Source organism: Onychostoma macrolepis, chromosome 10, assembly GCF_012432095.1.
Source record: "Onychostoma macrolepis isolate SWU-2019 chromosome 10, ASM1243209v1, whole genome shotgun sequence".
In the NCBI taxonomy this organism is placed as follows: domain Eukaryota; kingdom Metazoa; phylum Chordata; class Actinopteri; order Cypriniformes; family Cyprinidae; genus Onychostoma; species Onychostoma macrolepis.
Window position 1 is genome coordinate 18967890 of NC_081164.1, and position 13748 is coordinate 18981637.

The following is a 13748-nucleotide window of genomic DNA, read 5'->3' on the forward strand; positions in this document are numbered from 1 at the left end:
TTTGTTTCCTGTGAGTCTGGTAATGAGTCAATGGGGAAGGATGCCATAGTTGTAAAATATTTGTACCATTAATTCCAGTGAAGTGGTTGATTTGTTCATGAATTGTAGTTGAAGAAGGTTCTTCTGCTGCTTTGGAAGAGATTTTGTTAGTGAGTGCTGTGGAATCCAGGATGTGTTGCTCTGTAACTTCACTTGCTTCTATATTTTCTGTTTTGTGGTCTGGACTCGTTGAGTTGGTTTTTCAGCTAGTCGTGAATCTCCTGATGGAGTTGTTTCCTGTGAGTCTGGTAATGAGTCAATGGGGAAGGATGCCATAGTTGTAAAATTATTTGTACCATTAATACCAGTGAAGTGGTTGATTTGGTCATGAATTGTAGTTGAAGAAGGTTCTTCTGCTGCTTTGGAAGAGATTTTGTTAGTGAGTGCTGTGGAATCCAGGATGTGTTGCTCTGTAACTTCACTTGCTTCTATAATTTTCTGTTTTGTGGTCTGGACTCGTTGAGTTGGTTTTTCAGCTAGTCGTGACTCTCCTGATGGAGTTGTTTCCTGTGAGTCTGGTAATGATGATTGAGTGGGGAGAGAAACCATAGCTGTAGAAATATTTGTACCATTAATTCCAGTGAAGTGGTTGATTTGTTCATGAATTGTAGTTGAAGAAGGTTCTTCTGCTGCTTTGGAAGAGATTTTGTTAGTGAGTGCTGTGGAATCCAGGATGTGTTGCTCTGTAACTTCACTTGCTTCTATAATTTTCTGTTTTGTGGTCTGGACTCGTTGAGTTGGTTTTTCAGCTAGTCGTGAATCTCCTGATGGAGTTGTTTCCTGTGAGTCTGGTAATGATGATTGAGTGGGGAGAGAAACCATAGCTGTAGAAATATTTGTACCATTAATACCAGTTACGTGGTTGATTTGGTCATGAATTGTAGTTGAAGAAGGTTCTTCTGCTGCTTTGGAAGAGATTTTGTTAGTGAGTGCTGTGGAATCAGGATGTGTTGCTCTGTAACCTCACTTGGTTCTGTCATTTTCTGTTTTGTGGTCTGGACTCGTTGAGTTGATTTTTCAGCTAGTCGTGAATCTCCTGATGGATTTGTTTCCTGTGAGTCTGGTAATGATGATTGAGTGGGGAGAGAAACCATAGCTGTAGAAATATTTGTACCATTAATTCCAGTGAAGTGGTTGATTTGTTCATGAATTGTAGTTGAAGAAGGTTCTTCTGCTGCTTTGGAAGATATTTTGTTAGTGAGTGCTGTGGAATCCAGGATGTGTTGCTGTGTAACTTCACTTGCTTCTATATTTTTCTGTTTTGTGGTCTGGACTCGTTGAGTTGATTTTTCAGCTAGTCGTGAATCTCCTGATGGAGTCGTTTCCTGTGAGGCTGGTAATGAGTCAATGGGGAAGGATGCCATAGTTGTAAAATTATTTGTACCATTAATACCAGTTACGTGGTTGATTTGGTCATGAAGGGCAATTGAAGGTTCTGCTGCTTTGGAGGAAATTTTGGTAGAGAATATTGTGGAATCAGGGATGTGTTGCTCTGTAACCTCACTTGGTTCTGTCATTTTCTGTTTTGTGGTCTGGACTCGTTGAGTTGATTTTTCAGCTAGTCGTGAATCTCCTGATGGATTTGTTTCCTGTGAGTCTGGTAATGATGATTGAGTGGGGAGAGAAACCATAGCTGTAGAAATATTTGTACCATTAATTCCAGTGAAGTGGTTGATTTGTTCATGAATTGTAGTTGAAGAAGGTTCTTCTGCTGCTTTGGAAGATATTTTGTTAGTGAGTGCTGTGGAATCCAGGATGTGTTGCTCTGTAACTTCACTTGCTTCTATATTTTTCTGTTTTGTGGTCTGGACTCGTTGAGTTGGTTTTTCAGCTAGTAGTGAATCTCCTGATGGAGTTGTTTCCTGTGAGTCTGGTAATGATGAGTGAGTGGGGAAGGATGCCATAGTTGTAAAATTATTTGTGCCGTTATTACCAGTGAAGTGGTCGATTTGTTCATGTATGGCAATTGTAGAAGGTTCTTCTGCTGCAGTGGAGGGAATTTTAGATGTTGTGGGATCAGGGATGTGTTGCTCTATAGCTGTATTGGGTTCTGTAATTTTCTCTATTGTGGTCTGGAGTCGTCGAGTTGAATGTTCCACTAGTTGTAAATCTTCTAATTGAGTTGTTTTCTGTGAGTCTAGCAATGATGGTTCAGTGGAGAAAGACGCTATAACTGTAGAGTCATTTGTACCAGTCATACCGATGGAATGAGTGCTTTGGTCCTGTTTGGGAGCTGAAGATGTTTTGACCTCGCTCTCCATGTTCTTCGGCCCTTCTGATGTCGTAAATTCCAGTTTGTCTGGTCTCATCGTTAATGGTTTGATGGTGTTTGTATCATTTATTTCGTTCAGAAGTCTCCATAACATATAAAAAGCATACGCCTTTTCTGGTAAACGTAATGCATGTTGTAGGTTTAAGTTCTGCCTTCTCACTCGTGACCTTTTCACACTTTCTCCACCCTTCCACTGAAGTGTTTCTGCATTGGTGGGGTCAGAGTTTGTGGTCGAAGAGATGCTCAGTGACCGTAAAATGGCCAACAGATAAAAGATCAAACAAGGTCTAAGTAGCTCCATGTGTAATATTTGATATGTTATGGCTATAGAGAGAGAACAAAACAGACAAACTTTAACCTTGTATTTTAGATATTTGACAGGGTTTATATTTCTTATAAAATATTGTTTCTTCAAGAGATTATTCCTGTAATATAGTTATGAATACAATTATGAATACAATTATAAAAATTATTTAAAAAAAACTGTCCACATCTATAGTTTAACTGTTCTTTAGTATTATTATGTATGTGAATTTGATATGTTTTATACTTTATTACTGTTGTTATTATTATTTATTTTAACCAATATCAGTGTTGAAAATACTGGAAGAACTGAAAATATCTCAGCATTGTATTTATGGAGTATAATGATTCATTTTTTTTTTCTTGTCTTTTAAAATGTTATTCAGTTTTTTTAAATTCTTCCCAATGATGTTTGATTTCAGTGCTATATACAAAGTTTTCTAACTGAAATCTTTCAACCAAATTACACTCAAACAATAAAGTTTCTTACAAAATGGATCTTACCATTTCTAGGCTGTTCCTCTGTCTCTCTTCACAAAGATCAGAATCCGAAAGTCAGAGGAGGCGATCCATTTATCAACTGTCCTGAATCGGCTTGCTTTTCTATTTATAACATGCTGAGAATATATTGTGCTAGATCACGTGAGCATGTTAAGTGTGAATGAAAAGCAGAAATGTGGGTGTGGCTGTAAAATGATGTATTTTCTTATGGTGGTGTCATGCTGCAAAATGAAATTGTATGGATTTAACTTATCTTAATTTTTACCCAAGTTTTAATTTAGAAAAGAAACACCAAGTCTTGTGTAGTTTCAAGGTTTAAAATAAACAAAAAAAAAAAAAACACACAACTGCAGTCATTTTCAAAATTTCAAAATGTTTTTTATTAAAAATATTTGAACATCCTTGAAACAAGATACGTTTCATTGTAAAATTGGATGAATCTGATTGATTCCAGAGAAATATTTATATATATATATTATATTTATTTATAGATATTTTAGTTTGTCAATTACATATCTCATTTAAGGATGTTTAAAGATTCAGTGTGAACAAAATGCAGACATATTATTTAAAATACAGACAACATAAATGCACACATTTGAAACATGGTCATACAATATTGTTATAGCATGGGTGACAAAGGGTTATTTGCAGTATTTTCAGTGCTTTTTTAATATAGTTTTATACTTTCATATTTCAGACCTTCTTGAGTCTTATGCATCAGATAACAGTTAAAGCTTAAGCAGGTGCAAACTTGAAATGCCACCAGGGGGAGTTGTGTGATACCAGTTTAAGATCACACCCCTGTGTCGTAGCTCTCTGGTGCTTTTGCATCAGGCTCAGGACTGTTCTCTTGGGTGATGTCTCCATTTGAGTTCTTCACAGGCGACTCGGCGCTGGGCTGCTCCGTGTCATTCTTCTCCTCATCCTCTCTACTCTCGTCTTGTGCTGTGGTGATCTCTGATAGCATGAAGCAGGTCTCAGTTGGGTGCCTGTCCACTTGGCCTCCATCCTGGCGTGGCGATTCACTCTTCTCTCTTCTGGCATGTGGGTCAATGTTGTCGTAAAGAGTCTGGAGACTAGAGATAATTCCTCTCTGGTGACAAACCTGACAGGTGCATATCAGTGTGGTCAGCAACAATGCCAAGCAGCCCACTGTGAGAGCAACCACAATCAGTAGCAGTTTATCGTTAGAAGTTGGTAGAAAGAAAATACAATGTCCTTCCTCAGGTTTAGGAGTGGGCTGTACGCAGACTGATGTTTTAGATATTTTCGCTGCAGTGTTTCGTTTTAATTGCTCTCTGTTATTGTTGGATGTTGGCGTGGTGTCACTTGTTGTAGACAAGGCATCTTCTGTTACTGATGGGACTGTTATAATTGTTTCGTTGCCATTTGCGGAGTTAGCATGTGACGTTCCGAAGATCAATGCCAAATACACGAAACAAACTGTTCTGGGACTTATCATGGTTCTGCAAGACATAAGAGAAAGGAAAGATTTAGTTTTTTTACTTTCTGTTCGTTTTTTTGTTTCGCACCGTTTATATATACTTGCCATTTTTCTAGAAATTCATCTTCAAAATCAAATGAATGTTTTCAATAATATTGTAATCTACTAGGCCTAATTCAAACATTATTGTCGACAATAATGGAACATTCAGTGTCAAAAACAAGTGTATAAATCTTAATATGCAGAAGTTCATGTAATATATAATATATAATTTATATGTGATCCTGGACCACAAAACCAGTCTTAAGTCGCTGGGGTACATTTGTAGCAATAGCCAAAAATACATTGTATGGGTCAAAATTATCAATTTTTCTTTTATGCCAAAAATCATTAGGATATTAAGTAAAGATCATGTTCCATGAAGATATTTTGTAAATTTCTTACCGTAAATGTATCGACTTGATTAGTAATATGCATTGCTAAGAACTTCATTTGGACAACTTTAAAGGTGTTTTTCTCAATATTTAGATTTTTTTTGCACCCTCAGATTCCAGATTTTCAAATAGTTGTATCTCGGCCAAATATTGTCCGATCCTAACAAACCATACATCAATGGAAAGATTATTTATTCAGCTTTCATATGATGTATAAATCTCAATTTCGAAAAATTGACACTTAAGACTGGTTTTGTCGTCCAGGGTCACATATATAACTTAATACTTTGAATATAATTAAATTTTATACATTTTAAACATAAATGTATAAGATTAAATTATATTCAAAGTATTAAATTTATATATATATATATATATATATATATATATATATATATATATATATATATATTTATATTTAAATGTTCAAAATCATGTTTTTATTGTTATCATGTTTTTGTGTTTTATTGTGTTAGTTAGCTGTTTTTTTGTTTTGTTTTGTTTTTTACCTAGTCAAAAAAATAAAACTGCAGTTTCATTGAGATTAATTGGAATGCACAATGAAAAAACATGATTTTTGAGAATTGTTAAAAATGGAGTTATCTGTTTTTGCAAATGAACTCTTCGTGTGTACATGTGTATATAATTTTTTTTAAATGTTGATTGTTTGATATTTTTTATTACTTAGTTCTTCATGTAGAATGTATCACTTAAATGTACACATTTTCATTTATTTTTGAGATATCCACAGTGTGCATCATGAAACTTAGTATGTAAGGAATTATATACTTTTATGTACATTAATTTATACCATTCATCACTAAAATCTATAAATTTTCATTAATTTTTAGGAGACTTTGGGTCATTATTTTATTAAATTAGTGAAATGAAATTGAGGAAATTGATCCTCATGAATAAAATATAAAGTAAATGGTTTCTTACCTTTTCGGACTGTTACTGGTTTGTTCTGAGGTTCTGTTATCTGAAGAGGCTCGAATGACTCTGCGTGAGTGTATGCACGCTGTAAATTTCAGCACTAGAGCCTTTTTTGAGAAGTGGAAGTTTTAAAGCTGAAGCTGCAGGTGCATACACTCATTAAGCAGTGATGAGTTTCCTGTCTGTTGTTTCACTTCTGTTTGGGCTCTTATATTAGACATGCACATGAACCGCTGTGTGGCTAAAGTCATCGTGTGGCTTTTGTCACATTTATTCAAGGCTAGTTATATGCGCAAAGACCTCATTAGATAGCATTTTCTTTTTGGTAAATCATAAACCAGTGCATGTCATGGTTTTGACATTTAGTCTGTTTTTAACATTTAAGCTTTTATGACAATTGAAAATTCTCATGGAATGGCTTGGTCAATCTAATAATAACAGCATTCGATGGGTTTGCAGGCCTTTGTTTCCATTTCGTCTGTTTTCCTCTCCCTCGCAGGTTCAAGACAGGACAGATTAATGGGGACTTACTCATATACCACGTCCTTCTCACCCTCAAACCGTACTACGCCAAACCATACGAGCTAGTAGTGGACTTGACGCATGCTGGTCCGAGCAACCGCTTCAAGACCGACTTCCTCTCCAAATGGTTTGTTGTTTTTCCAGGATTTGCTTACGAGAATGTGGCCGCCATCTACATCTATAACTGTAACACATGGGTACGAGAATACACCAAGTACCACGAGAGACTGCTGACAGGCCTCAAAGGCAGTAAGAAGTTACTGTTCATCGACTCACCCGCACGGCTGGCTGAGTATGTGGAACCAGAGCAACAGAAGCTTCCGGCAGCTACTCTTGCACTGGAAGAAGACCTGAAGGTCTTTCACAATGCCCTAAAACTGGCCCACAAAGACACCAAAGTGTCCATTAAGGTGTGTGAAAAAAGATGAACACCTCTTCTTACAGCTTTTTTTTGTTTTGTTGCAATATGTTTGATTCTGTGTTTGCTCCAGGTGGGCAGTACGGCAGTGCAGGTGACCTCAGCCGAACGAACACGAGTCTTGGGTCAGTCCGTCTTCCTCAACGACATCTACTATGCTTCAGAGATCGAGGAGATCTGCCTAGTTGATGAAAATCAGTTCACGCTGACCATTGCTAACCAGGGCACACCGTTGACCTTCATGCACCAGGAGTGTGAGAGCATAGTTCACTCGATTATCCACATCCGTACTCGTTGGGAGCTCTCTCAGCCCGACTCCATCCCACAGCACACCAAGATCAGGCCCAAAGACGTTCCGGGGACCCTTCTCAACATCGCCCTCCTCAACCTGGGAAGCTCTGACCCCAGTTTAAGGTGATCAGTCATCTAAATCCATCAAACGTATTTATATCAACACTAGTGTATTCGTTTCTGAATATTTCTGTCTCTGTTTAAAGGTCTGCAGCTTACAACCTCCTGTGTGCCTTAACTTGCACCTTTAACCTAAAGATTGAAGGCCAACTCCTGGAGACCTCTGGCCTCTGCATCCCTGCCAATAACACCCTCTTCATCGTGTCCATTAGCAAGACTCTAGCAGCAAATGAGCCTCACCTGACCCTGGAGTTCCTGGAGGAGTGTATCTCTGGCTTCAGCAAGTCCAGTTAGTGCCCCATTAAGCCCTCAATTAAACTCAGACTCTTGTGCTCCTCCAGCCATTTCAGATCATTACTCGCATTCTCTGTTTTGCCTTGAAACCCTCCTAGGAAGTTCCTATTTAAAACTGCTATTAGAAGGCATCATTAGTCCACAAATGTTCATACTGATTGTGTATTTGCTAAAAATAAAGGTTCCAAAATGGTGTTTTTGCAGCAGTGCCATAGAAGAACCATTTTTGGTTCCTCGAAGAACCTTTCAGTCAATAGTTCTTAACCATTTTATTTGTAGTGTAAAGAACACTTTAAAAATCCGAAGAAACTTTTTCCACTATAAAGAACTGAAAGGTTCCATGGATGGTTAGGGTTCTTCAAGGAACCATAGATGCCAGTAAAGAACCATTATTTTTAAGAGTGTTAATAGTTTCTCTAGAGAATATGGAGTTAAGAAGTGTTCTGGTAACCAATAACTTTCCTCTGTATATTCAGGCATAGAACTAAAGCACCTGTGTTTGGAGTACATGACTCCCTGGCTGCTGAACCTGGTACGCTTCTGCAAGCACAGCGATGATGCCAAGCGCCAACGAGTCACTGCCATTCTGGACAAACTCATTACCATGACAATCAACGAAAAGCAGATGTATCCATCCATTCAGGCCAAGATCTGGGGAAGCCTGGGACAGGTAAACAGAACTGAGATGTATTTATGTGGCACATGCATTGAAGGAATCTTATTTTGGGTTTTGCCGTGGGGTGTTTAGGCTTATGAAGAGCTGCATAATGAAACCATGTAAATAATGCGTTGCTATTTGCAGTTCTTTCAGTCGTATTTATGTAGCACTCACTTCCTTAAAGATTTATACTTACAGTTTAGAGAGTGTGTCTATGTTGAGCTAATGGCAACTTCCTGTGTCTGCAGATAACAGATCTACTTGATGTAGTTCTGGACAGTTTTATTAAAACGAGTGCAACGGGAGGTCTCGGATCCATCAAAGCTGAAGTGATGGCAGACACAGCAGTGGCTTTGGCCTCTGGTAACGTCAAACTGGTGTCTAGCAAGGTGACGTACATAAACACACAGACACACTTTGTAAGTTCAGCTTTTAGAAGACTTGAACAGGCTGAGATCCAAATGTTTCTGAACATGTAAAAAGCAACACAAAAGATGTTACATGATGTGATGCTGTAACTACAGTTCTGATTATAGAAGCACTGTGTGAGAGTCAGATGTGGTTTGGTTGGTTTCTTTCTCTCTCGCTGTTGTCTCTCTTTAACCACTTTATCTGTTTCTATTTCTCTCTCTTTGTCATGAGAGAATAGTGATCATGGGCTTTTGGTCGGTTCATTGTGCTCAGCTGGGTTCTGTGAGCCAGACAAACTAAACATCTGAATAATTCATTTAAACAAATTCTTAATTTCCAAGCAGAACGATCTTAAAAGCTGTTTTTTTGTTAATGGGAAGAGGAAATATGTTTTTGAATTTCTACAGCGCTTTATGTATTATGCTCTCAAGTGTTACATTTTTATATATTTTAGTATTATTTATTATACTATAAATTTATTATACATATTTAAAATTGTTTTTTTGTGTTTTTTCAATTTTCAGATTTCTTTTTAAATTTAGTTTGTGCTTTTGTAATTTTCTTACCAGTTTTTCTTATTTATATGTACACTTATTTCAGTTTTAGTCTCAGTAATTTTAGTATTTCAGGGCAGCAGTCTCTAAGTTTAAGTTTTTCAACTATTTAAACGCATTTATATAATGTTGAGTATGTTATATTCAACATTCTATTTTGTTTTTATTCAAGCTTTAATTAATTTACTGAAGCCAATTTTTAATAGTTTTATTATTTTTCATTTTAGTTTACCATAACAACACTGGAATTCTCTCATCTAAATTTACCGTGGGTTTTTAAATTTTGTCTTCGTGCTGATCCACAGGTGATCATTCGGATGTGTAAAATTATCGATAAGACGTGTCTATCACCCACACCAACGTTGGAGCAGCACCTGATGTGGGATGATATCGCTATTCTGGCCAGGTACATGCTCATGCTGTCCTTCAACAACTCTCTGGATGTTGCTGCCCACCTGCCCTACCTCTTCCATGTCGTGACCCTGCTGGTGGCCACGGGGCCTCTTTCGCTGCGGGCATCCACGCATGGCCTGGTTATCAACATCATCCACTCCCTATGCACATGCTCCCAGCTGAGTTTCAGCGGTAAGATGACATTTTTGCCCTAGAGAGATGTTTTCATGGATCAGTGACTTTTTGATTACTGAAGTGTCTTGTTCTTCTGCTCTGCAGAGGAGACCAAGCAGGTTTTGCGTCTAAGTCTGACAGAGTTCTCCCTGCCAAAGTTCTACCTGCTCTTCGGCATCAGCAAGGTCAAATCGGCTGCGGTCATCGCCTTTCGTTCCAGCTACAGGGATCGTTCATTTTCTCCGGGCTCCTACGAGAGAGAGACCTTTGCTCTGTCATCCCTGGAGACGGTCACCGAGGCATTGCTGGAGATCATGGAGGTATGTTATACTTCATAAGCAGCAAGTGAATATTCACATTTCTTCTGTCTTAAGTAGACTAGTGATGAAGGAAAGACTTTTGCGCTGGGTAGCCTCACTGAAAAATGTCATTGGTCATAGGTTCCACTCTGTGTAGCTATTTAATATCAGAATTTTGTTGCTTTGCACAGCATTTTGTATTTAGTGTTGGCACTTGTTTCTTTGTTAAAGGGCTAGTTTACCCAAAAATGAGAATTCTGTCTTTAATAACTGCTCTGTGTTCACAGGAAATGGTTGTTTAGTTACTTTAAACGCTTAGTTTTTTTTAATACTCAGACCTTAGAAGAAAGATCAAATGTTATGCATCTGTTTGTTTCATTTCTCTATTTATTTCTCTGCTTTCTGTAAAGCATTATGTACTAGTTAAAAGTGTGGTAAGGGGTTTGACTGGGTTTTTCCCTTTGTGTTTTAGGCATGTATGAGGGACATTCCAGGCTGTAAATGGCTGGACCAGTGGACCGATCTGGCACAGAAGTATGCAGACTCTACTCTTTATAGATGAATTTTGAAATCATTTACTAATAAACTAAAGTTTAAGTTCACTCTTATGTGGTCACGTTAGATTCACGATGTGTGTTTAATGTGCAGGTTTGCATTTCAATACAATCCATCCCTGCAGCCGCGGGCTCTTGTGGTGTTTGGTTGCATCAGTAAACGGGTCACACACACTCAAATTAAACAAATCATACGGATCCTGAGCAAGGCCAGCCCTCTCCTCAGCATCGACCGGGTCAGAACCTGTCTACACTGTCAGTCTTACTTTCAAAAAACATGAACATGGGCTTGCCATAGAAATAAGTTCCAATCCATAAGCTGTATTGTGTACTGTTATTGCTCTGCTCTGGAAGTCTTGGGTGATAATGTTGGCGTCTAGCTTTGCAGTAATGTTTTTTGTCATTTAAGAAGAACTGTGGTGTTTTTTTGTTTGTTTTTTTCCTCAGGGTTTGGAGAGCTGCCTGAAGGGTCCTGATAACTGTAACAGCCAGGTGCTGATCGAAGCTACCGTCATTGCCCTCACTAAACTACAGCCTCTGCTCAACAAGGTATCAAATTACAGCGTTCTTCTAGATATGACTGTGTATGTGTGTGAGAGAGAACGTGTGACTTATTTCACTATGTGGCGTCGCTCAGGACTCACCGATGCACAAAGCACTGTTCTGGGTCGCTGTGGCTGTGCTACAATTGGATGAGGTGAATCTGTACTCGGCCGGAACTGCTCTGCTGGAACAGAACCTACACACACTCGATAGTCTGCGAGTCTTCAATGACAAGGTTCTAATATAACACTCTCTCATGTCAAATTGTAGCACATATACAAGCATACGTAAGCCCATGAAAACCACCCACTACTGGCCACCTTCAGTTACAGAATAAATGAATCATGGGTGACGCATACACTTGGAAATAGGGTAGTTCTATAGTGATATTGGTAACCAAAAACATTTGTGAAAAATTTCTGTGAAGCTGATATTTTGTGGTTTACATTGTAGTATGCTATTCTCACATTAAAGGCACAACTATACAGAATATTTGAAACTTAAAATGTTAAGTGAACTAGTAAAGGCAAAAAGATTTGTTTCGTCTGTCTCTCAGAGTCCTGAGGAGGTTTTTATGGAGATTCGTCAGCCTCTGGAATGGCACTGTAAACAGATGGACCATTTTGTTGGTCTCAACTTCAACTCCAACTTTAATTTCGCTTTGGTCGGGCACCTGTTGAAAGGTATTGAGTGGGTTGTATGCAAACATATTTAAACGTTGTGTGTGTTTGTTGGGAAACTATCACATTTCTGTTTGATTTTGGCAGGGTTCAGACACCCATCTCCCACCACAGTGGCACGCACCATCCGCATCCTGCACATGCTGTTGGCCTTGGTTGGAAAACACCTGAACTGTGATAAGTTTGAGGTGAACACACAGAGCGTTGCATATCTGGCAGGTAAGGAAACCACTGCTATCTCCTCTTTCTTTCTCTGTCTTCTCTCATTTATGTCTTTGTGTGACAGTGGAGTGGGTAACGTTTGTGTATGTGCATTTGAATAGCTCTCCTCCCAGTGTCAGAGGAAGTGCGTAGCCGCTGCAGCCTGAAACACAGGAAGTTGTTGCTCCTCTCTGATGTTAACATGGAGAATGTTCCCATGGATACATACGTACATCATGAGGATCCTAGCTGCAGGTACCACCTAGACAGCAGATTACACTATTACCTTTTGTAAAATGCAAACTTTTTGCTTCCAAGTTCAAAAAGCATGATCTTTCTAATCTAGAACGCTGCGGGAAAGCCAGCTGTGGGCATCCCCAAAGGCCTCAGAGCGGTACTTGGTGGCCCAGTACCCCATAGTGGGGCAGATCAGCCCAAGAACACGCAAATCCATGAGCCTGGACATGGGGCAGCCTTCCCAGGTCAACACCAAGAAGCTTCTGGGTAACTCCATGTTGCATTATGTCATAGATATAGACTTTGTGTAAACTTGATGCTTTTTATTATTAGATTAGTTTGGCTTTGTGGCTTTAACAACCACTACTACAGTCTTAAGTGTCAATTTTTATAAATTGAGATTTATACATCATCAGAAAGCTGAATAAATAAGCTTTCCATTGATGTATGGTTTGTTAGGATCGGACAATATTTGGCTGAGATGCAACTATTTGAAAATCTGGAATCTGAGGGTGAAAAAAAATCAAAATATTGAGAAAAACGCCTTTAAAGTTGTCCAAATGAAGTTCTTAGCAATGTATATTACTAATCAAAAATGAAGTTTTGATGCATTTACAGGTAAGAAATTTACAAAATATCTTCATGGAACATGATCTTTACTTAATATCCTAATGATTTTTTCGATAATTTTGACCCATACAATGTATTTTTGGCTATTGCTACAAATATACCCCAGTGACTTAAGACTGGTTTTGTGGTCCAGGGTTACATATGATCTTACAATTATTATTATTATTTTTATTTTTTTTTCTCTTCTCAGGTACCAGAAAAAGTTTTGACCACCTGATATCAGACAGCAAAGCACCGAAGAGGCCTGAAATGGAATCTGGTATCACAACACCACCCAAGATGAGAAGAGTGGCTGAAAACGAATATGAAATTGGTGAGGGTCACAAACAAGTGAAATGATTCTCAATGTTTGCGTCCATTTATACCTTTTTGTTTTCTCTTAAAAGAAACCCCAAGAATCTCACATCACCATCTGCGGAAGGTCTCGGTGTCTGAGTCCAACATCCTGCTAAATGAGGAAGTTCTCACAGATCCCAAAATCCAGGCTCTGCTTCTTACTGTGCTGGTAATGTCTTTCTTTCTCAGAATGAATAAGGAACATTAGTTTCAATTCCTCATTCACAGATGAATTTGCATATAGAATTTAAAATATTTCGTACTTTTTTTTTTTTTTTTTAATCGTTTTCTGTTCCTCTGAAGTTTTACGTGTCACTTCCTGCCCACCCATCTGCCATTTCCTCCACCCTCTGAATTTTGACTCCTCTGTATTGATGATTGAATGACTTTTCAGGCCACTCAGGTGAAAAACACATCAGATGAATTTGAGCAGAGGATCCTGTATGAGTTTCTAGCTGAGGCCAGTGTTGTCTTCCCGAAGGTCTTCCCTGTTGTGTAAGT

The 13748-nt window shown here is 38.4% G+C and overlaps 2 protein-coding genes across 4 annotated transcripts in view; one reads left to right on the forward strand and one right to left on the reverse strand.

Annotated features, from left to right (window-relative positions):
* The window catches only part of nf1b (neurofibromin 1b), a 56084-nt gene that overhangs the window by 37804 nt on the left and 4532 nt on the right, over positions 1 to 13748 (forward strand). For 2 of the 3 annotated variants that reach the window (XM_058789179.1, XM_058789180.1), the window contains 18 exons: positions 6432 to 6864; positions 6946 to 7286; positions 7370 to 7572; positions 8054 to 8247; positions 8484 to 8624; positions 9506 to 9785; positions 9873 to 10087; positions 10539 to 10600; positions 10715 to 10856; positions 11068 to 11169; positions 11258 to 11398; positions 11720 to 11846; positions 11931 to 12062; positions 12167 to 12299; positions 12391 to 12548; positions 13102 to 13224; positions 13298 to 13416; positions 13642 to 13742. In XM_058789179.1, coding sequence (XP_058645162.1) covers positions 6432 to 6864; positions 6946 to 7286; positions 7370 to 7572; positions 8054 to 8247; positions 8484 to 8624; positions 9506 to 9785; positions 9873 to 10087; positions 10539 to 10600; positions 10715 to 10856; positions 11068 to 11169; positions 11258 to 11398; positions 11720 to 11846; positions 11931 to 12062; positions 12167 to 12299; positions 12391 to 12548; positions 13102 to 13224; positions 13298 to 13416; positions 13642 to 13742 — 3147 coding nt within the window. Of the gene's footprint in view, positions 1 to 6431; positions 6865 to 6945; positions 7287 to 7369; positions 7573 to 8053; positions 8248 to 8483; positions 8625 to 9505; positions 9786 to 9872; positions 10088 to 10538; positions 10601 to 10714; positions 10876 to 11067; positions 11170 to 11257; positions 11399 to 11719; positions 11847 to 11930; positions 12063 to 12166; positions 12300 to 12390; positions 12549 to 13101; positions 13225 to 13297; positions 13417 to 13641; positions 13743 to 13748 lie in introns of those variants that run through there. The other variant, XR_009273096.1, reaches the window with a different exon arrangement.
* Positions 3442 to 6068, reverse strand: LOC131548151 (uncharacterized). Its single transcript, XM_058789238.1, has 2 exons — positions 5939 to 6068; positions 3442 to 4584 (listed from the first exon to the last, which is right to left on the reverse strand). The coding sequence occupies exon 2, from the start codon at positions 4578 to 4580 to the stop codon at positions 3912 to 3914; it is 669 nt and encodes a 222-aa protein (XP_058645221.1). The 5' UTR covers positions 4581 to 4584; positions 5939 to 6068; the 3' UTR covers positions 3442 to 3911.

Bases quoted from the DNA above. Each gene is read 5' to 3' on its own strand.
- LOC131548151 (XM_058789238.1), bottom strand. From the start codon at position 4,580: ATGATAAGTCCCAGAACAGTTTGTTTCGTGTATTTGGCATTGATCTTC.